This window comes from Sus scrofa, chromosome 8 (genome assembly GCF_054392235.1).
Source record: "Sus scrofa isolate SSC_HxYL_T2T_F1_AM1 chromosome 8, Sscrofa_HxYL_maternal_Yorkshire_Landrace_v2.0, whole genome shotgun sequence".
Classification (NCBI taxonomy): domain Eukaryota; kingdom Metazoa; phylum Chordata; class Mammalia; order Artiodactyla; family Suidae; genus Sus; species Sus scrofa.
In genome coordinates, this window is record NC_139390.1 from 36155606 (window position 1) to 36179500 (window position 23895).

The following is a 23895-nucleotide window of genomic DNA, read 5'->3' on the forward strand; positions in this document are numbered from 1 at the left end:
AGGAGATGAACATGACATATAATTGAGCCCACTGAATGGGAACAGTAGTCTGACTCACAGAAATGGGATTTTTAGAGTTTGGAATGGTCTATTTTCAACCTAGTTTAAGTAATATCTATGGGTTATATCGGAGGTGTTAATTATGTCTTTCATATAATAATAAAAACTATTTCTTTTGTATAAGAGACAGAGTATAGATGCATACTATATGTTCCCTACTAAATGGCCTTCTCTTGATGTTTTCTCATATTCTTTCTCTTGCCCAGATTTCCCTTATACTCTCTCTCCCCTCTCTATCACCATGCTCTTACCTTATTCTCTTCTAAGTCAAGTTTCTCAAAATAGTAGTGAAAAAATTAACCTGCATTCCCATTTGTTCTCCATCACCTTGATATTAGCACATGATTGCAGTCTGTTCCTGCAGAACCCATATTTCAGGGTTCTGTGATAAGAAGTTGGATATGAGACCAATTTTGAGGATGGAGGAGAGACATATGATTCAGTTATCTTTTCTTACTTTCACCATTGCACTGAATTTCATCTAAGACAACCAGTACCATCTACCCATTAGCAGTGGGCCCAACTTAATCCATTTATCATTGGATTCTCATGTACACTGACAATTGATTTAGTTCCTAATTCTTCATGCTTTTTTCTTCCTCAGATTATATAATATCATCTTCTCGCTGGCTCTTCTCCTACCCACTGATATTTCTGAGTATATCCCTTTTCTGCTCTTCTCTTTCTTTGACCTGGATTTTATATGCATTGATCTCATTCTACCATCTGATCCTCAAAACTGTGTACTTAATGGGTATCCCCCTTGGATCATTTCTTGAGGCTTTAAGTTATATTTTATGCTGCTTGTCCCTCCACCCTTCCCAATTTACATCAATTTCCAGTCCTAACTTCTCCCCTGAACTTAAATCTAAATCATTGTTAGATAGTTCCTCCTGAATGTGTCTTTAGCATTTGAGGGCACATATGGCTATATTCCCTATCTCAAAAAAATGACTTTACCTTCTGCAAAGTCATCTCTATACCTTGGAGTTGGCCTACATGCAACTGACAGATCACAAATTACATCTGTTGCCCTGAACTCATTCAGAATTAGCTATCAGAAATTATTCATGTATTCATTCTATCACTGTGGTATATACTCTAGAACACTATGCTAGATAAATATTTTTAATATTCATTACTCACCATATTTATGGGATCAACTGGTCCAATGCTGTTTACATAGACATCAGTTTCAATTACTGTGGGCCTCACTGCAAAATACCAATACAAAGACATGGCCAAAGACAAAATCAGGTTGTGTTAAATAAATTATATTTAAATAAATATTAATAAGTATTAGTACTTTACATTTCCATCACAAAGCATTACTCATTATGAAATTAAAAAGCATAGCTTGTAATGCAAACACAACAAACTTTTCAGTTTACAAATCAATTTTGTAACTAAAAATTACCATTTTTGAATAAAAACATACCAGTGTACAACCTAAAAATGTTAAAACTGTCTAAATCATCCATTAAAATTAAGCAAGTTGAGTTAATGTAAAAACACTAGCTAATTTGTGCTGCAATAGTCATGGAATTTTAGGATTGGATGGATTTTAGAGCCTAAGTATTGTTATGTAGTCCTACCTAGTGGATAGCAGCACTGTGCTAGTGAATGTTAACAACTTTACTCTTGAAGAGGGAGAAAAAAGCCCTCATTTGTAGCTTTTGCTGATTTCCATGTTGTAAATACTCTCACAACGACTGATTTAAAGATATCAGTGTGAGGTGTTCCGTTGTGGCTCAAAGGTTAAGAAACCCAACTAGGATCCATAAGAATGAGGGTTGGATCCCCAGCCTCACTCAGTGGGCTAAGGATCCAGAGTTGCTATGAGCTGTAGCGTGGGTCGCAGTTGCAGCTCAGATCCCGCGTTGCTGTGGCTGTAGCATAGGTCAGTGGCTACAACTCCAATTCAACCCCCTAGCCTGAGAACTTCCATGTGCCATAAGTGTGCCCCTGAAAAGCCAATCAATCAATCAATCAATCAATAAGATAGCAGTGTGAAGTCATTGAATGCAGAGTTGGGACAATATATAATCAGTGGCTCTTGTGAGCTGGTATAAGCCAGTTCTAGCACACACTAGAACTTGAGGCATAGCTATTTGATTAAAGGAGGCAACGTATGTAAGGCATCTATCCAGGTTGATTCTTTTGAGAAGCTTAATCATATTTGTTCACACCTTCTTCTTTCCTTGTTAACAATATTAATTTGGCTCTAGTTAAAGGTGTATTTTTATGTATTCTCAGAGTATATTGTATATCCATCACTGTAGACTTCATCTGTTGTATTTTGTACGCAACTATTTGTGTTTTCAGGGTTAGTCTTTAAATGATATATACAGTATTTTTATACTGTATCAAAATATGTAGGCTAACCTGTAGGTCAGCCATTTAAATGTTTATCAAATGATATGATTAACTATATCCACAATGTGTGCATACTTGGTTGTGACTTGGATTTTCAGTCTGTCAGGTTATTTTGGCTTCCTACAATGAGATTTACCATCATCATAATAATTTATACTCATATGATTTTTTTGTTTGCTATGAAAAACATTTTCACATAGCTTCTTTTTATTCCTGTCTCTGTACCAAATAGGTTAAAAATAGTTAATTTATTGATCCAGCAAGTACTTGTTGAGGAATGTATGTAAAGTGTTCAAAAGTAAACAAGGGTAAAAAATATTATGGACGTCGATCATAGATCTCATGGAGTGTTTTAATAGAGATAACGCAAATGAAATAAAAGCATAAAAATCGCCTGGTACAGTGAACCTTTCTATACTAAAATAGCATGTTTTTAGTAATATTTACTCAGTTATCCTTTCTAAACTTCATGTGATTTTTCTTTCTGGCCTAGTAATCGCCACTCTTAGACTGCAGAGGCTATGTTAGACCTGTCAGAACAACCTCCTCCTCCATACGTAGCTGTCTGCCAGTCTGAATCCCCATCCAGTCCCGTCTCCCTGTCTTCGTAACTTCTAGTCTGACAGGGCCTCCAGGCTGCTAAGCTTCAAAGGAAAACTTCACACATTTTGTAAAACAGTGCCTGTATTATTTTAAAATGATATTTATTTGTGATCTTTGCCGTTTAAAAATCCTACACCTAAGAAAACATTCAGCAATTAAATAGTCTGTTTTTCTTCAAATAGTTTTTTGCATGACATACATATTTTCTTAGCTAGAAAAATAAGTGAGATTTGTTAGAAATAGGTTCAGTAGGAGTTCCCATCGTGGTGCAGTGCTTAACGAATCCGACTAGGAACCATGAGGTTGCAGGTTCGATCCCTGGCCTTGCTCAGTGGGTTAAGGATCCGGCGTTGCCGTGAGCTGTGGTGTAGGTCGCAGACGCGGCTCGGATCCCGCGTTGCTGCGGCTCTGGTGTAGGCCAGTGACTACAGCTCCGATTGGACCCCTAGCCTGGGAACCTCCATATGCCATGGGATGCGGCCCTTGAAAAAGGCAAAAAGACAAAAAAAAATAAAATAAAAAATAGGTTCAGTATGCAAAACTATAAGTTTCTAGACCTGTGTAATACATGATAATGTCAATCTACTAGTAAACAATTAGATTTCTTAAAGTAGGTCCTGTGACTTACAGATGATTTTATTATTAAGCTGATGACTTCTGAGATAAGTTGCTTTAATCATTGGCCATTTATTTTTGACTAGCGATGAATTGTAACCAATAAATATCATATAGTTAAGATAATTATAACTGGATTTATAGTTGTATAATGAAAGCCAATTATTAACAAAAGGTTTATTAGTTTCATTTGCAAGTGTATTTATTACAAGTTATAAGCATTTAAGTGCACCAGTCTTATCTGATTAGATATCTTTTTCAGTTCATCTGATAAATCAACAAACACTGGATGCCTGCTCTTTATTGCATGTTACTTGGGGCTGAACATTGTCTATGCCAAGAACCAAATGATTCTTGAAGAAATTTTTATTTACAGAACATACTTTTTACCGTATAACATATATTTTACAGTATAGAAAGTTTTAAATATGAATGCTATATCCTGGTTTCTTGATATCATCATTTCCTTAGCTAATTATAAGACAAATAAATGCATATTAGAAAAATATTAACTCTAGCATTAGGGCTTGAGCCACATGAGGTAGTTCATGATGAATAAAAATCACATTCTTTAAATTAGTAAGTCCAATGTAGAACAGTGCTATTTACAAAGAAGATATTTTAAAAATTGTACAATAAATATATATTTTCAAACCATGGATATTTTTGAGTTATTTTATGTATCATTTTACAACTTTGAGATGCTAATATTTGATCCAACCCTTTAAACTTTAGTTCCAAAACACAAGGTAGAATAAACCTGAAAATGAACCAAAATATTTCAGATTGATTTTAAAAATACAGACAGTGCTTATATGCTTCAAAATATATACTAAAAAGGAAAACAACAGAAATCTGTAATTTTCTCTCTTTTTTTTTTTTTCCACACCCATGGTACATGGAAGTTCCCAGGCCACAGATCAAATCAAGCGCAGCTTTGACCTATGTCACAGCTGTGACATCAGGTCCTTAACCCAATGCACCACAGTGAGAACTCTGGTAATTTTCTTTTAATAATGAAATTATTGCTTTTATTGATTCATACTGTGAACAATACTTATGGGCAAAATCACTTAAAATATAGGATTCTTAGTAATTGAGTAAATATTTTCTTGGCTCTGTGATTTTTCTTAGTACAAAGTCTGTTCAATTGTTAGGATTTTAGTGATATTTAAGAAGAAAGGGAGTTAAATATGAATGATATAGCCTGGTTTCTTGATATCATCATTGGCTCAGAGGTAACTAACCCAACTAGTATTCATGAGGATACAGGTTCCCTGGCCTCACTCAGTGTGTGAAGGACCTGGCGTTGCTGTGAGCTGTGGTGTAGGTCACAGATGTGGCTCGGATCCACTGTTGTGGCTGTGGTATAGGCCAGCAGCTATAGCTCCAATTCCACCCCTAGCCTGGGAGCTTCCATATGCCATTGATGCTTCCCTAAAAAGCAAAAAATATAAAAAAATTAAAAATAAAAAGGAAAATATCATACTTCAATTCAAAACTAAAAAAATGAAACTAAAGTAAAATTGACATTCCAAGCTCATTAAATGGTATTTAGAAAGTGAGCACAGACTATGTTCAATTCATCAACATACACAGAGATCAAAGATCTCTTTTTGTGCGAGTATAACAGTGACTGAGAAAACCATGTACTGCCACAGAAAATTGCATTTTTGACAGATAGAGGGAAGACAGGTAAAGATGACACTGAATTATTTTCACAAGGCTTCTTTCTGTGCTGTGATTTCTAAGTACTTTGCTTTAAGTATCTCACCAGAATATAAGTAGATAAACTCCTAGTGAGAGTCAGTATATAGAAACAGACATTCCAGGCAATTTAGTAACCCAGAAAATAGAAAGAGGAAGGAAAAAAGAAGAAAACAGTGAGATCAGCATTCAGTTTCCAGATGGCTAAGGCAAAACTGAAGAAAGCCAACTCTGGAGGTGGGTAATCAGTTGTCAACCAGAAGATACATTCTAAAATGAATTTTAAAATGTTTTCTTCATAATTATTCTCAACCATGCTTTCTTGGATGCCCTATTTCAATTACTCTAAGATATCTTTAGCATATTATGTAGCTTTTTAGGTACTTTGGATACTAAAATTATTTTAGGTCAATCAAAAACTGTAATACTGGCAAATAAGTCTCTTATTATCCCGGAATGACACAGAAAAAGAAATACCCATACTGATATGGATGTTGCAGTTATAACATATAGACTTTGAAAGAACTATGACTAATATGTTTTATTTCCCTAGAATAGACAGCAGGGGTTCTCAACCCAAAGATATTATATTTGAGTCCAGATACTTCTTCCCATCTCCCTCCCCAAGTTACATAACTTTATGGTTATTTTTGTTTTCATTTCTTTTGCCTTGGGAAACTGATCTAAGAAAACACTTTTATGTCCATGAATGCTTTGTCTGTGTTTTTTTCTAGGAATTTTATGGTATCATGTCTTATATTTACATTTTTAAAATATTTTGAGTTTATTTTTGCCTATGATGTGAGGAAATGTTCTGATTTCATTGATTTATATCTGGCTGCCTAGCTTTCTCAATACCACTTATTGAAAAGGCTTAAGTCATTTATTATGTATACTCTGAGATCAACAGATAAAATGCTACTCTACATGGTATATATTACTACTTACAATTAAATATAAATTAATGAAATTAAATTAAAATTAAAATTTATTTGCTTAGTCATACTAACTACATTTCAAATACTCAATAGCCAAACAATTTCAAGTACTCAATACTCATAAATATGATTGTTATCAATATATATAATATATACCAAAATATATGAATTTAATTATTGGGAATGTCTTTGTAGGAGAATGAAAGACTAATCTTATTCTGTAGTTAAACATCTCTTTAGACAGCAGAATTAGTAGTCTGCTCTTGCTCCTATACCTGATCAAGGGAAAAGAAAGTTAGAGTTGTGTGGTGGGATTTAAAGAAAGAGAAGCAATGGAGTATCTGCATACCTATTCTTTAAAATATCTGGAGAATTTTAATTTCTTGTGGATATAATTCATATCCAAAGAAAATAACTGGACCAGAGGCATTTGATGAAGGGAGCTAAGGCAAGTGATTGATGTAGAGAAACATCCAAATTTCCCACATCAAGGAAGTGAGCTGTATAAAATGCCTACAAACAACAACAACAAAAAGCATTCCTATCCTTTTACCTATAAAAGAGTCACAATTTATATGTTTGCCTTTTAAAGTGTACCAAGGGCCAATTGGTGTTTGCCCCATAAGAAGAAAAACTAACAAAACACAAGTTTCAACTGCACCCAGTTAAATGCATACAGACAGTACTCCCTCTACCTCCTATATATTCCCATCACTAGGAACCTAGAAGAAGTAAGCAGATGGGTTAAAAAAGCAGTCTCCCTTCCTCATCCCAAGTCCCTGTCTAGTAGCACTTGTTTAACATATGTCCTAGGAGAGGGATAGCTTTAATTCTGTTAGGATATTAAATTTTCAGAATAGATAAAATTATTTAAATCACATAAATTGTTTGGAAAGCTGTAGATTTACCTGAAAAGTTAAGAAATTAAAAAAAGAAAATTCGGGAGTTCACATCTTGGCTCACTGGTTAATGAATCCAACTAGTATCCATGAGGACTCGGGTTCAATCCCTGGCCTTGCTCAGTAGGTTAAAGATCTGGTGTTGCTGTGAGATGTGGTGAAGGTCGTAGACACTGCTAGGATTCAGTGTTGCTGTGGCTTTGGTGTAGCCTGGCAGCTACAGCTCCCATTGGGCCCCTAGTCTGGGAACCTCCATATGCCATGATTGTGGCCCTAAAAAAAGGGAGAAGATTCAACATAAAGTAATTAAATCTTGACCAGAATTACAAAGCCTTTTAATGTTACTTCCTCATTAATTTTAGAATTGATTAAATTTATTTTCATACCATTAAAGAAGAGGAAGATATTAATGGAAATTCTGAACAGTAAGGAAGGCCTACAAAGCACCTGAACAAGTCATTTATTATGTGTGACAATAAGAACACATAAATTTACCTTTCTAAATTAATTTAATTTGTGCATAAAGAAACTCTGCAAGGATAAATAAAACCTATTAAAAAGAGTTACCAATAGGGAGCAGAGTAGAGACAAATATAGAATACATCAGGATGTGGGAGTAAGATTGCTCTCCACTTAACTTTTTATATTGCTTTTACTTTCAAACTGTAAACATATCTATTTTAAAATGTTAAAGTACAAAGAGAAAGTGACAAAAAAAGCAAAATAAAATAAAATGCAGTGAAGGTTATAATAAAGACAAAGTAAAAATTATGAGATAGTTAATAGAAAACCAGTGGAACTCATTCAATAATAAATGCGTATCTGGAGGAAATCCACCATGCTTAATTTTCTTAATCAGAAAAAAGGGATAAATTACACAATATATAAAATAGGAAATAGCAAATGGGAACTAAACATTGAAACAAAAAACATTTTTTTTAAATCCTAAGAGAGTACTTGGAAGATTTCTTTGCAAATACATTTGAAAACGTAGATCAAAGAGGTTTGTTTTTTTTAGGCAAATAGAGATTAACAAAATCCACCCTGTTAGAGTAGGAAGCACAAAGGGACCAATTTCAGTAAGAGAACAAAGTGACTATTTCCAAAAAACTCAAGACCTGGATAAATCTATAATGGAATTCTACCAAACTTTTGAAAGTCAGATGATGCTAATACCTGTGTAAAATGCTAGACTTTTGAGAATGAAGGAAAACCCCCTTTCATGAAATAAATGTAAAAGGATAGCTAAAAAAGATGAAGACAGTACTCAATAATACAATGGAAGATGACTATCACTTATAAATACCAATGAAAAATACTATCATCAAGCAGAATCCAACATCTCATTAAGAATATATTATATCATGACCCAGAGGACTTTCAATTAATATTATGTCCAAGTCCTTTCAATTAATATTATGTACCATTGTAATAGATTTAAGAGGCATAAAACTCATAGTTATTTCCAGAAATGTTGAAAAAGCCTTTGACAAATTTCAACAGCAATTTCTGATTTAAAAACAAAATCAAGCAAATTGAGGGATAAGTTCTTAATGTGAATATTCATAAGGAGAAACACTGGAGTCATTTCCATAAGAACCAACACAGGGCAAAGTTACCCATTATCTCCATTATCATTCATTATTATATTAGACATATTAGACAATGAGACATTGCAATGCTTTTAGACATGTCATTTAGTTGCACATGAATTGGTAAAGAAAAAATAAGTAATTTTTGTATAAGGCATGGTAGCATATTTTGAAAACAAACAATGCTTAAACTAGCAAAAATCAGTAAGGTAGTAAGATATAAAATGACCATTCAGAAATCAGTAACATTGATATACAAAAATAATCAGAGAATGTTATGGTTGAGAAAATATCATTTACAGCAGAAAAGAAAAACTTAAGTATTTAGGATTCAATTTAAAAAATGTGAAAAATCTACAATTAAATCTTAAGATATTCCAGAGAGACACAAAATAAAAATGAAGAATTGGAAAGACAGCACACGTTTCCATATTAGATGAAAATATTATAAAGATGTTAGTGCTCCCAAAGTTACTTTACAAATTTAACACAATCCCAATAAAAATACAAACAAGTCTTTTTTTTTTTTTTTGAGCTAAAGTTGATAATAAAAGCTCATTTGTTTGTTTTTAATTTTTTTTTTCTCTTTTGGCTTTGTAGGGCTTCGCCCATGGCATATGGAGGTTCCCAGACTAGGAGTCGAATCAGAGCTATAGCTACCAGCCTATGCCACAGCCACAGCAATGCCAGATGCAAGCCATGTCTGTGACCTACACCACAGCTCACGGCAACACTGGATCCTTAACCCACTGAGCGAGGCCAGGGATGGAACCCACATCCTCATGGTTCCTAGTTGGATTTGTTTCCACTGCACCACAGTGGGAACTCCTGTTTTTTGTTTTAAAGTATGTGCAATAGCTAGAAAAACTGTAAAGGAAAAATAAAACAAAATGAAAATATGAGGTAAGATTAGCTTTTCAAGACATTAATACTAAATGTTTTAGTCTCAATAGACTGTTGAATCCCTACTATTAATATAGTTGTGACAAATACGTAGAAAAACAGATGAAATAATGGAATAGAAAGGTCATAAATAGCCAAAATACATAAAAGGTAATATATGTTAAAGTTGACATCTCAAATAACAGAAGCAAAGACTGACTTTTTAATAACTCATTCTGAGTCAACAGAAAAGCCATCTGAAAAAGACAAAAAATGCATCCATACTTTATATCATACATAGGAGTAAAGTTTGACTGTATCAGGGAGAACTAAATATAAGAAATAAAGCCACACAAATACTAAAACTAAACATGGATGAATTACACTCAAAGTGGAATATAACCAGTAACACTTCAGCCAAACTGTCAAAAAATGGATAACACTGAGTAGGGATAGGGAAGAAAATAAGTAATCCAAGTAAATTTGGGGAACAGTATTTTGATTATGCGCTGTAAAGATAAAGACAAAAATAATTGTACATGAATATTTTATTCTAATGAGTTATTTTTCATAGACATGAGTTACAATTATAGAATTACCTCAGGTATTTACTGGAATTTAGCAAATAAGAAATACAGTTATAGGTAAATGAGAGCCAGGTATTTCACTGTTGGAAAGAAAAGTTACAAAAAGGAAAAGAGAGAGGTTAGAATGAAGCCCATGGTCTTTGGATTAGAATCAGGCATATCAGTATGGATTCATGGTTTATAATATATATACAAAGGGACAGACTTCAAAATATTGATGCCTATGAATGTGTAGGCGGACACATATTTTCCCCTTTTTCTCAGTGACAAGGTCAAGATGCAAACACGTCAGTATTAATGAATATACCTAGTGCTCAGATCTTGGTTTCTAAATATCATTCTTCAAAAAGAGGAACCAGGGTTCCTTAGAGAAGTGGTGAATTCCATTGTTGAATCAAGATGAGCCTGGAACATCTCATGTGTTAGAAAGTAAAGATATGATTGGAAAATTATGGAAACATGTGAAAGGACAGAGAAGTCAAATTATAGGACATACTAGTGTCCAAATTTTTATTCTTAGCAATGAAATACATAAAGATGGTAAAGGAATTTGAATTATAAAATAAAACATATATCTAAAGGTCTACACTGAGCAAATAAATAAGTGAACAGATAAGTGGACAAGAAACAGCCTCTCCTTTGGGGCAGAATTACAATTAATTTGTGTAGAAGGAATGGTAATATCACTGAAATACCATTTGGCAAACAGTAATAGTCTTGCAGGTAAGAATCATTGATGGTACCAGATGAATGGACAAAAGTAGGCTGAAAAATATGAAAAAAATGGGCATTGAAAAATATCAAAGGTAATGATATATAAATATCCTATGCCTCTTAATAAAACACACTAAAAGCACAAAATGCAGTCACACTTATAGGACAAATGGTAAGTAGAATAAAGCCCAAAATATAATTAATATTATTGTTTCAATAGATGCACAGAAATCATTTGAAACATCAGGGAAGAAAAAAAAGAACCCTAGCAAAATAAGAAGAGAAAGAAATTGCAAAGAGTATCTTAAGGAAAAAAAAAAAAAAAAAAAAAAAGGAAACCTGCAGAAACATCATAATAGTGAAATATAGATTGATTTCTCTGGTGCCCAGGAACAAACCAGGACTCTTCAACATTTATCTCTAGTCTTAGCCAGTGTAACATACCATGAAAAAAAGTATAATTTGGAAAATGAAGTAAAATATTTATTATTTGCAAAATAGATATTATTGGCAAAGTGTCTGTTATTTGTAATAATATTTATTCTCTCTGTAGAAATATCTAGAATAATATAATAAATAATTAAAGTTGATAAATTTAGCGAGGCTGCTGAGGACAGAATAGATTAGCAAAACATCTACTGTTTTTCTTTATGCAGCTAATAAAATCTTAGAAAGCAAAATTTTTAAAAATCTATTTCTACTTACCAAAACTCCAACTTTCCTTCTTTATAGAAAACATTAATAAAAAATAGAGTATATGATAGGAGAATACATAGTGATCATGAATTTGGTATGGTAAAAATTCAGCATGGTAAACATTTCATTTTCTCCATGTTGATCATAGATCTAATTCAATTCCAATGAAATCCTTTGTTAATTTATATTTTGTTTGTTTGTTTTAGTGTGTTTCAGGGGGAAACTTAGTTAATTATGTTATAAAATATATATGTAAGTGCTCAGAACCAAAAATAACAATTTTGACAAAGAACAAAGTTGGATTACCCACACTAAATACAGTCCCAAGGTTTATCATTCTACATTATCTAAAATAGTGCAGCACTGCCCCAAATTAGAACTCCTACTTACCTTTCAAATATTTCCTTTTATGAAATATCTTAGTTTTTCAGTTAGTTTTATCAGAACTTTGTTGTCGCACCCTCTGTTGTAGCAGTTGTAAACTAATTACGTAAGAAATGTGTAATGTCTTCCCGCATCAAACTGTGACACTTCCAAAGACAGTGCCATTCCAACTAATAACCGTCAAACTCAGCAGTCTCTAATACACATCAAGCACTCAGGGAATGTGAGATATGATTAAAATAACATCCGTAAATGTGGTTTTCATAGTCATGAACATCCAAGAATGATAACAAACTTACCTCCTATATCTGGGCGAAGTTTATTGTCATAACCTTGAAGCAGTGAGTTGAGAATTTGTGTTATATCTCCTTCATGAATCTTTGGTGCCAAGACCCAAGTTTTGTTCACTGTTAAATCCTCATCATCTTCATCATCTGCTTTATCAACACTGAAGGATTCAAATAAAATTTTGTATGATAGAAGGTTTAACCAAATAGTGTATTTTTAAAAAGCAGTTTAAGATTTTTGTAATTGTGTAAAGGAGTAGTAAGAGGGGGGAAAAAGCATTAGAAATATTTTAATTTCAGTAAAACTATCCTCTTTGTCATATAAACTGTCATGTTTTAATAATACTCAAGAATGAAAAATTTAGTATGAGAAAAAGTAGTATCACATTAATATAATAAAATAAATTTCAAACCTGCACAACTGTCATTAAAAGCCATAGAGATTATGCACTGATAATGTGACTATTGGCCCTAGATTTGTGCAGTACACAATGACAAACATATAGTTTCTCTAAACCACCACATTTAAAAATTAAAATTATAAGGTAACTAAATACAGGAAACATTACAATAATTAGTCTGATTAAAATGTATTTAAAAATGCACGTTTAGAAAATAAGACTTAAGGAAAAATGAGTGAAGAAGGGTTCAAAGAAAAAAGGAAAATATATTGAACACATTTCTTCAAGTCAGAAGAACCCAGACCCCAGATATCTATTCCAAGAACATTGCCAAAGATTATCTTAATCATGAGTGGATGACTCACACTTATGGAAAAGCATGACTATCAAATTTATGGACTAGTTGTTAGACTTTAGGGATCAAATAATGCACTGCCTTTATTTTGTAAATGAGAAAACTGAAGTCAGTAAGGATCTAACCAAAGCACAAACTTATTTACAAAACTGAGGCTCAAACCCTGTTCCTACAGCTAGTGCTCCCTGCTAGGCCTGTGTGTTTGACAAGCATAAAGATTCAGCTTACTTATGATTTGTGGTAGAAACATGTGGTAACATAGATGTTCATCTATAATTCATCAAAAGTAACAAAGTACTCCCCTCTTTATTCCCTGTAAGTGATCTCATCTTCATTTGAGTGAGATCATACTAGACCTACTTCCACCTTCATTAAATATTAGTCATCCAGTGAAAATAAATACATAAGTTTTTACATTAGTAACATCAGGTAAATCTATTATATTATTTATTTACATGTATTTCAGAGATGGGCTTCTCTTCCGTAGTAGATATTCAAGTTTATCTTAATGCTACACTGTTCAGATCTCTTTTGCTTTGAACCTAAACTTCTTGGCTAATGCAGCCCTCATCCTTTTTATCCTTTTAATTTTTTTTCAGTTTTACTGAGATATAATTGGCATGTAATATTGTCTATATATTATGTATAAAACAATGATTTGGATGTATGTGTATATAGCAAAATGATTATCACAATATGTTTAGTTAGCACCCATCCTCTTCATCGTTTTAAGTAGTTTAAATTAACACTGTAAATTGAAACTTAACCTTTAAAGTATTTGTACCTCATTTTATCTTCACAGTGATTGTATTGATATATTTTATTAACATATAATGGCTTGCATTATTCTCAACGTTTCTCCTCTTCCCCTCAGAGAATTACATTTTTCATCCGCTGACTTCTAGCTTGGTCATGTGACCTGAAATACTCCCTTCTGCAAAAGGATGGTACATTCCTATTCCATTCAACTCAGGTTTGTCCCTACAATTTGCTTCACTACCTAGCAGGGTTATTGTCAGTGCATGGTTCAACGTATCTCTCTTGTCCTTCTGCCAGAGGACCAGCCATACTCAGATGGAGGTTACTACTCCACTACTTCACTTTCAGAGTAAAGGCAGCATATAAACAGAGCCACAGCTGACCTAAAATGCACACATAGCCTAAGCTGGAAATAAACACTTAGTGTTGTAACTCACTGAGATTTTGGGCTAGTTCATCACCACTATATCTAAATTCCAACGCTATGAGAATTTCTTGAGTATATTTAGTTAACAGATTTTTGATGAATAATTAATTTACATTAATTCTTTTGCTGTATTTAACTTCAAAAAGTATGTACCACTGAAATACAGTCATATGATTTCCTTCAAATAATTTCTAATTTTCTCTCAATAATGTATACATGTATATACATACATCCATTTATAAACTAAAGCATTGAGTATTAAGAATCAGTCCCTGCTGGTGTGTTCTCCAGGAAAATTTTAATATAATTAGAATTACTTAGATATGGTCAACTACCAAAATTTTAGGGCATCCATCTAGCTTTAAATCTCAGTTTTATAAAATAAAACATGTGATGGGTAGAGACAGACCACTGCACATGTAAGAATTTCATTTTTCTTTGAAATATTTTTGCAGTCAAATGGAAGTTCTTAGGGGGAAAAAAGGGGTTTTCCTATTTTTTTAGGGTAGCAACATCTTGGTAATCCAAAAAGCACATTTTCATATTAATTTGTATTCCCCATTTCCCAGCTAGCTCAGAGGTAATATGAAAATTGACCTCAGTGATATTACAGAGCTTACTTTCTTATTTTTGGCAATAATAGAAATGAAATTTCATTATAGTTAATTTTTCTACATTTTTCCTTCACACTTTCTAAATTACTCTTAGAATATTCATTAACTACTGTATTATATTAGTATTATCTTTGTGATTAAAAAACACTGTGTTGATTTTGAAGATAGTTCATGTAGCATACCTGATGTCTGTCTTTCATAGGCTGGAACATTTTGTAATATTTACATATGTTGAGTGAACATTTGATGGAAACCAGTATTATTTTCTTAGGTGATACTCTGGGAATTTCTAGACTCATTCTCAAGCCCCTCCTTTAAATAATTTTAATAAGTATAATTTTATCATTATTGGAAATACACAGGCTCTTCAGTATATAATTTTACTAATTGTTTACTTTTATGATTAATTTTTTTGTTATTTTCAGCTGTTAATAAAAACTATTAATATAACAGTTCAGTTTCAGAACTGTGTGCTAGGTTTCTTCATTATTATGTCATTTAATCCAGAATAATGCCATGAAATAAATATTACTGTTCCTATTTTATAAATACAAAAAAATAGATTTATAGCATTTCCAGGACTCTATTAAATAATAGAGCAAGGATTTGAAACAAGCTTGATTTAGTTTGAAGATGCCTTTTCTCCTAGAAGTTTCCAGAGTATCATCTTATTTTATCTGTATTAAACAACTCAGGGTAGTTGGCTTTTGAGCTTTATAATTTATAAGAACACAACAACATTTATGATAGGTAGTTAGCAAGTGTTTAGTCTCTGCCTTTGAGTTCTGAGAAGTTATAATAATAATCTCAAGGAATCAGACATACATACTCTCTCTGATGAAAAACACTTTCTAATGTGTGTGCCCAATCTTCAGTCCAATGCTTTAATTTATTTGTAGAGGTAATACCAAGTACTACAAATATGCTAACTGCTGAAAACATAAAGATAAATAAAATTGTATTCTTGACCTAGATTATCTTATCTTATTTTCTTTTTTTTTTATAATTTTTTTTATTTTCCCACTGTACAGCAAGGGGGTCAGGTTATCCTTACATGTATACATTACAATTACATTTTTTCCCCCACCATTTGTTCTGTTGCTAGATTATCTTATTTTCTATTAAAGGAGAAAACTGTTCAAGCAGTACAGAAAACCATCAGATAACAAAGATATTTATCACAGCATTATCTATAGTAGCACTGATTTTAAATAATAAGAGCATATTTAAGTAAATTATTATATGTCCATATGGTGTAATGGATCTGCAATTGTGAAGAGTCCATAAAAATATGAAATTATTTTCATAAGTTAATGTTATATGCAAATTAACATATGATCATTTGCTTTTAAAAAAACCTAAATGTAGGAATTCTCTTGTGGCACCGTAGGTTAAGGATCTGGCATTGTCACTGCAGAGGCTTGGGTCACTGCTGTGGCATGGGTTTCATCCCTGGCCCGGGGATTTTCATATGCCATGGGCATGTACAAAAAAACCCCCCAAAAAAACCTAGGTATAAAAGGCTAAAGATTTAACAGGAAATCAGCATAATATATATCCTAAGTATTCCACCCTAGTGGAGCTATAGGAAATTTAATTTTTTCTGTATATTAATAATATATGATAATCTTTCTGCAAAGTTTTATGATATAAATACATGAAAAGGAGTTAATTTGACATTAATACCTATCTAAAAATGAACTACCTCTTCCCATACACCAGATAGTGCCCTGAAATAAATTTCTAATCATAAAAAATAAATAATTTAATAGAGCCTTTTACAGGGAAAAGCAGAGAGTTACATTCTGCCAAGATAGTGAAAATGGCAGCCCTAAAAACTCACACTTGGTTCTCCTGGGATAGGAACATAGTTGACTGACTACCCAGCTGCCAGCCCTCTGGACCAGCTCTGGGTCTGCACCAGATCCGGGTCTGCACCAGATCCAAGCTTCCCTGGGGCTGCTTTTAGGCAATACCTGAACTTGTGGCAATGCTAGCACAGACCCATTCCTACAGGACTAGGATCTCCTCAGAAAGGCAACTAGTGTTGTATGACTCCTTCTGGTTTGGCCAAAACTTGTTTAGAAGGGCTCTGTCATCTGAGACTCTTTTGTCCCAAACATTCTCTTTGTCCTATACTTTCTCAGGGGTCAGATCTCCATTATTATCTGAAAGCTCTCTCCTTGTTTCCACTTCTTCTCACTTACTTTGCACAGGCATTTCTCTCAAAAATCTCGTACATGTCTAATCCCATCCTGGCAAATGCTTCTCTAAGGCTTTTCCATTTCACATTCTTTAAATTGAAACTTATAACTGTTAACTCGAGAAAGTTTTTGAATTACCTGTATTTTTGCTTTTTTGCCTTACTAAGCTATTTTAATACATTATCTGATTACAAAGTAAATAATTGTATGTAAAAAAGTCCTTCAATGAGTAATTATTCTTCTTAATAAAACAAGCAGAAATTTTAAACTAATGGTAACTAAGAGACAGGTTCAGTAAAGACAAAGCATGTCGGCCATAGAATCATGAAGAAAATCCATCTTTACAGTTAGAAAAAAAAAATGTCTTTAACTTGTCAGCCAATCAATATAAACTATTTTTCATATATAGGGTAAACATTCATTGAAATTTGCCCAGGACAATCTTGATTTACACTGTTGTTGTAGAATAATTATTAATAGCCTTCTTTCACTCACAAAATGGCCCAATTTGGATGATAAGTTTTACAGTATATAGTTCATATAAAGTTGACTGCAAACACAAATATCCTTGTTCTGACACCTGAGAAAGACTCTTCCATTAATCTATTAAGTAGTGTAGATGAAACTCCAAAGCCAGGCCTCATTGGTGATCTATTGCTCATGTTAATAAACATCAGATACATGTCTATTAGTAAAAGACAAGTGAAAAGTTCCAGGGAAGAAACATACCTGTCTAATGTTTCTGAGTAGAGCATATCTTTATGTCAAAGCCTATAGGAGCTAACTTTTAAAGAGTATGTGTGGGCACTGACTTTAGATCTGAAAGTCAAAGAAAATAAAAGCAAAATAAAAAGAATATTTTTCGATTCTTGTTTCCATTTTGACTTTATATTCTAGCTGCTTAATTCCTTTGCACAAGCTCTTTTTAGAGCTGTAGTGCTGAATTATTTTTATTGCTCATAAAAGTTAGCAGGGATGCAAAATAAGTAAAAAAGTGATAGATAACATAGTATAGGTTTGAACTTTCAGAGTTTTAGAGAGGTGAAATGCTAGTCCACTCAATTCTCTGATTATTTTATTAGCACAAAGGAATTTGAGACCCATCTCCTAACATATACAGAGAGGACTATCTTAGAAATTTCAGGAGGGGGAAGGGAAGAATGCCTAGAATATTAAGTAAGTGAGGTCCACTCTGTGCTTCCAATATGTCCAGTACTTAAATCTACAATAAAATTGATCACACTGCATCTTAATTAACTATTTATTTTTGACCCTTTGTAAGCTCCTCGAAAGCTAGGGTTAAGGTTTTCAGTGTTACACCGTTGGCACTTAGATTGACAATAGTAGGCATTCAATTAAAAAATTTACTAAATAAAAGAATAAATAGAAAAATATTCAAACTCATCTATTTATCTATAATACCTGTTTATAGGTAAAATTATAGTGAATAAAGAAAATAAAAGACTGAGGGTATGGTTACTGGCCTTAGAGAAATCATTATTATAATTTACCTAATATAAAACTAATTAAAAAAAAACCACAGTAGCTTTCTGATCCCAGAACTAATCTATCATAATTTTTAAAAAAATGATTTCTTTCACAATGACATAATATAAAATATAAAATAATTATGAAAAAAATTAACATGGAAGGTACAAATCTCATATGGAGAAATTAATAAACTAAGAATTTAAAAATAGAAAAATAATAAAGACAAAGTAAATTACTTTGGCAATAAAATAATATTAATACATAATTCTCAAATTAGTTTATAAATTTAATAAAGTTTTAATCGAAATAAGAGTTCATATGTTAGGTTAAAAATCATACTGTAATTAAGTAGAATAATCAATATAAGGGTGTTCAAGAAATTATTGAAAAATAGAATTGTTAGATGAAATTTTCCCTGACAGATTAAAAAGAAAACAAAGTTACTGTAATTAAAAACATATGGTGGTAATACATAAAGAAATCAGTGAGAACAAAATAAACATTCAAATTCATATCCTGAGCATATGGAAATTTAGTATTGATAAATGTGATTAGTTAGTTTAGAAATGAAAGGATGAATTACTCAGTAAATTAGACTGAAATGCTTATTAAGCAATTAAAAAAAAATAGATTCCTCAGGTATCCATAGCCAAAACACAGAAACAACCTAAATGACCATCAACAGAGGAGTGGATAAAGATGTGGTACATATACACAATGGAATATTACTCGTCCATTGAAAAGAAAGAAATAGCGGCATTTGCAGCAACATGAATGGACCTAGAAATTATCATGCTAAGTGAAGTTAGACAGTGAGACACCAATCTCATATGCTATCACTTACCCATGGAATCTAAAAAAAGGACACAATGAACTTCTTTGCAGAACAGATACTGACTCACAGACTTTGAAAAACTGGTTTCTAAAGGAGATAGGTTGGGGGGGTGGGAGGATGGGCTGGGGGTTTGGGATGGAAATACTGTAAAACTGGGTTGTGATAATTGTCATACAACTATAAATGTAATAAAATTCATTGAGTTAAAAAAAGGAAAAAAGAAAAAAATAGATTCCTACTTACACAACAAATTGCAGGTCTATTAAAATCAAAATATAGTAAATGAAATATAAAACTAATACAGAATGTATTGAATTTTTTTTTCTGGCTGTGCCCTTGGGGCCAGGGATCGAACCCAAGCTACAGCATTAACCTGAGCCACAGCAGTGACAACGCTGAGTCTTTAACTGCTAGGCCACCAGGGAACTCCAAAAATGTTTTTTAACTTTTGGGATGAGAAGACATTTCTAGCCAACATAACCAAACCAGAAAAAGAAAAAAAAAAAAACAAAAAAAACCCTTATAGCTGACATAGACCAATTTAGACAAAGACTAGGGACAGAGGATAGATTAAGACAATAATATTTACAACATAACTAGCAATACAAAGAAAAATAAAATTTTATCTAATGAATACATAAAATTATGCTAACATTTATTGGTGCCAAGGCAGATATGTTTAAAATGTGACAAATTTTGGCCATCACATAGGTAAAATATTAAAAGATTCATTACATTCAGTACTGGTGATAATATAGATAAATGCATTTTTATAACCATTAATAAAATAAATTACTCACTAGTAAGTAATTTGGCAACACTAATGAAATACTGAAATTAAAAGCATGTATATATACATAATAATGATGTTCTTTAAAAAGACAGAGACTATGTTATGGAATAATTTAATAAATCATGATATTTCTATAATACAGAATACCACATAATCATTTAAAAGAAGGTACCAAAAGTATTCTAAACTAAAAAATATATTTGATATTAGTTGTGTAACAAAAATGAATTAGATTTTATTTGTTAAAAAAAATACAAATATATACACACATACTTGTTTAAACTTATGGAAAACTCTGGCAGTATAGGGTCCAAAGTTTGAGAAGTAGAATGGAATAAGTATTATTTTATTATTATTTACATTATATGATCAAAAATATTATGAAATTAGGGAAAATCCATATATTTCAACTCTAAATATATATAACTTAGAGATTATTTAAGTTGTTTAATAGAACAAAGAAAAATAAGGTCTAAACTATTTGTGGCAAAAAGCTTAAAATTTAAAATGTTCTGTATTCACAGAATAGAACAGGCATTTGATCATATCTTATAATTCTAAACTTTGAGATGTGAAATATTAATCTGGAAGAGAAAATAAAATGTGATATCTTCATCCACTGTGAATTTTATGTAATTTCCTTGATAAGGTAGACTATATAGCATCCTTCGAATTACAGTAATGTTAAGAAATTAATGACAATAGGCGTTGCTTTAGGCATAGAGCACTTCATTGTTAGTTTCAAAAAGAGATCTGGACAATTCTTAAATCTATTAGAACATAGTTTGATCTGGTTAGATCAGATATAAAAATGTTCAGTTATATTAGTTGATAAGAAAAGGGACATCAATATCAATACATTTTGAAAAAAATCAACTAGTATAGTGTCATATTTTTAGAAAGAGAACAAAACCAAAACTGTAAAATAAAGCAGAGATTATTTTCTTCAACATCTTTGCTTACAGATATGAATTTTTCATATTTTAGTGATTCATCCTTAATATAATGACAAACACTAATAATAAATATATTTTAATAATTTTTGAATTTTTTACTTGCTTTGTTTGCAGGCCAAAATTGCTTTTTTAAAACAAAAGTTTAGAAAATTGGAAACCAGGCTTCAGTGGAATGGTCAATACCCAGAGATTATAAATGTTCCTTGGGAACTGTTTCTATGTGAATATATTTTCGAGGAAAAGAAAGAAACCACAATTTTCATTACAGTCTATTAAAAATTACCAGTAAGTTGAAAGTATTTTAAAATGAACACCAAATCTTCCATTGTTCCACTTTATATTCATAGAGCATAACAGAACATAAATTAGACTTGGAAACAATATAACTTCATGACATTCGCATTCTCTAAGTCTTGATGCTCTTATGCATCAGATAAATTCTACAAAGCTGCTAAAATTTTTGTAAAGTGGGGACATAGTAAATATTAAGGCTTATTAAATTATTAAATGTATTAAACGTTATTAAAATTAAATGGAAGAAGGAAATGGGAATTTGTTCATCTGCTTTTATAGGTTTGCTTTTTAGGGCCGCACCCACCACATATGGAAATTCCCAGACTAGGAACTGCAGCTGCTAGCATATACCACAGCAATGCCAGATCCGAGCCACGTCTGCAACCTACACTGCAGCTCACGGCAAACCTGGACCTTTAACCCACTCAGTGGGGCCAGGGATCGAACCCACATCCTCATGAATACCTGTCAGGTTTGTTACCACTGAGCCACACTGGGAATTCTGGGAATTTGTTCTTCTGAATGCAGAAAGATTTACTTTTTTCCCAAGTCTTGGGATCATAAAATGAGAGGTAAAATATTTTCATTGACATAAGTATCCTCTCAGACGTTTCACTTCAAAAGGGAGAGAATACAAATGAATAAAACAGAAACACGAAAAAAACTCTTTCTAGTCAACTGCAATCAGGACAGTTTGGTTTTTCGGAAAGGATTGTTACTAAGGAAGTGACAGAAGCAAGTATACATTCATAAGCTACTACTTGCACAGAGTAACAAATTAGTTTGTAGAAACAGATGTCTGAATAACACTTAAATCCAACCAATAGGGCTACTTGTTCTAGTCGATATGGATATTTAGTAGAAAAAGTAATCCTTACCCAAAACATTCTACTACGTGTCTTAGAAAATTGTTCTGATAGTTATACACATCTAGAATGACTGAGAGGTAAACAGTGCGCCTATACTGAGACAGTTTATAAATTCTGCAACACAAATCATGGTCCTAGAAATCTACGCAAAGATTAACTTGTTTTCCAGAACCCTTGAGTCTAGCAGCCATATAGTTATGTGGAGAAACAAATCACACCCTGATCACAACAATATTAAGATATTTATATTAAACCTACCATATTCTAATTATAGACCTTCTGATATGCCCATCCACCTGCAAGTTGGACTGCAGAGACTTAGTTAACTTTCCTTCTATATCTCTAATACTTAGCACAGTCTCTACCACTGTGTTATTCAAAATATTTGTTACTCAATATATTTGTCTAAAAATAAGGAGACATGTTAAATCTCCAGATGAGTTGTATTTGGAAAGAAAGATGTCCAAGAGTTCAGAATTTATTATTAAAAATATATATATAGGTTTTAAAAGGATGTTGCTATTTTGACGTTACATGTGAAATGACCAAAGTAAAGAATATCTTAGAAATATAGTTTTCAAAAGCTCTATCAAACTGTGAGACCATACCTCTGACACTGAAGAGTAATGTTATCTCTCTATGTATATTTTTCACAAACATTGGCCTGAATTTATTCTCATGACAGCTGATAACTTCATCTTTTCCCAGAGTTGCAACTGATGTCAGTCTCCTTAGCATCCCTCGCTATAGTTCACCAAGAACCCTGAGTAGCAGTTATAATATTTTATTGCCTTCACTTGTTTATATTGATAGACCATCTCAGCATTAACTACTAAAGTTTGCTAGGGGCAGGGGCTCTGCCTTTTTTTGTCGAGCACATATGCTATCATATACACTATAAAAAATTATTAGGGCAAAGATTATGTCTTGCTTACCACTGTATCTTTAGTTCCCAAATCTCTGCTTAATACATAATAGGCATGGAGTAAATATTTGTTGAATGAATGCTAATTCTCAATAAATGTTTGCTGAATGAATTAATAGCTAAGGCTGTTTCCTGAACCAATGGGCTTCAGTTGGTTAGACTATTTTAGAACAGATAGAATTAGATTCTGAGATATTTAAAAATAGAAAAAAACATAAATTTCATCTTCCTCCTACAGAGTTCAAGAACTCTAACAAGTTCCTGCGTCAAGTGTAGGAATAAGGTATCCATTATTTTGTTAGAGAACTTTTGTATTGGCGAAAATCTGCCTTCATGTAGCTTTCACTGCTTGGTTACGGTTTGTCTGTTACATCTATACATAATCAATTCAACCATGATTTTATGTAGCATTCTTAAAAATATATCTAATTCCTCAGCAAAATTTATCTAAATTCCAAGTTCTTGCTTTTAATCTTAGAAGAAAGGTGATTAAGAATGAGGGCTTGGAGTTCCTGTCGTGGCGCAGTGGAAACAAATCAGACTAGGAACCATGAGGTTGTGGGTTCAATCCCTGGCCTCGATCAGTGAGTTAAGGATCCAACATTGCCATGAGCTGCGGTGTAGGTCGCAGT

At 32.4% G+C, this 23895-nt stretch overlaps 1 protein-coding gene across 1 annotated transcript in view; it reads right to left on the reverse strand.

The window, feature by feature from the left end:
- Positions 1-23895, reverse strand: part of GABRG1 (gamma-aminobutyric acid type A receptor subunit gamma1) — a 64059-nt gene that overhangs the window by 35508 nt on the left and 4656 nt on the right. The window contains exons 2-3 of the mRNA XM_003128952.7: positions 12353-12501; positions 1207-1274 (exon numbers count right to left, since the gene is read on the reverse strand). Coding sequence (XP_003129000.4) covers positions 1207-1274; positions 12353-12501 — 217 coding nt within the window. The remainder of the gene's footprint in view (positions 1-1206; positions 1275-12352; positions 12502-23895) is intronic.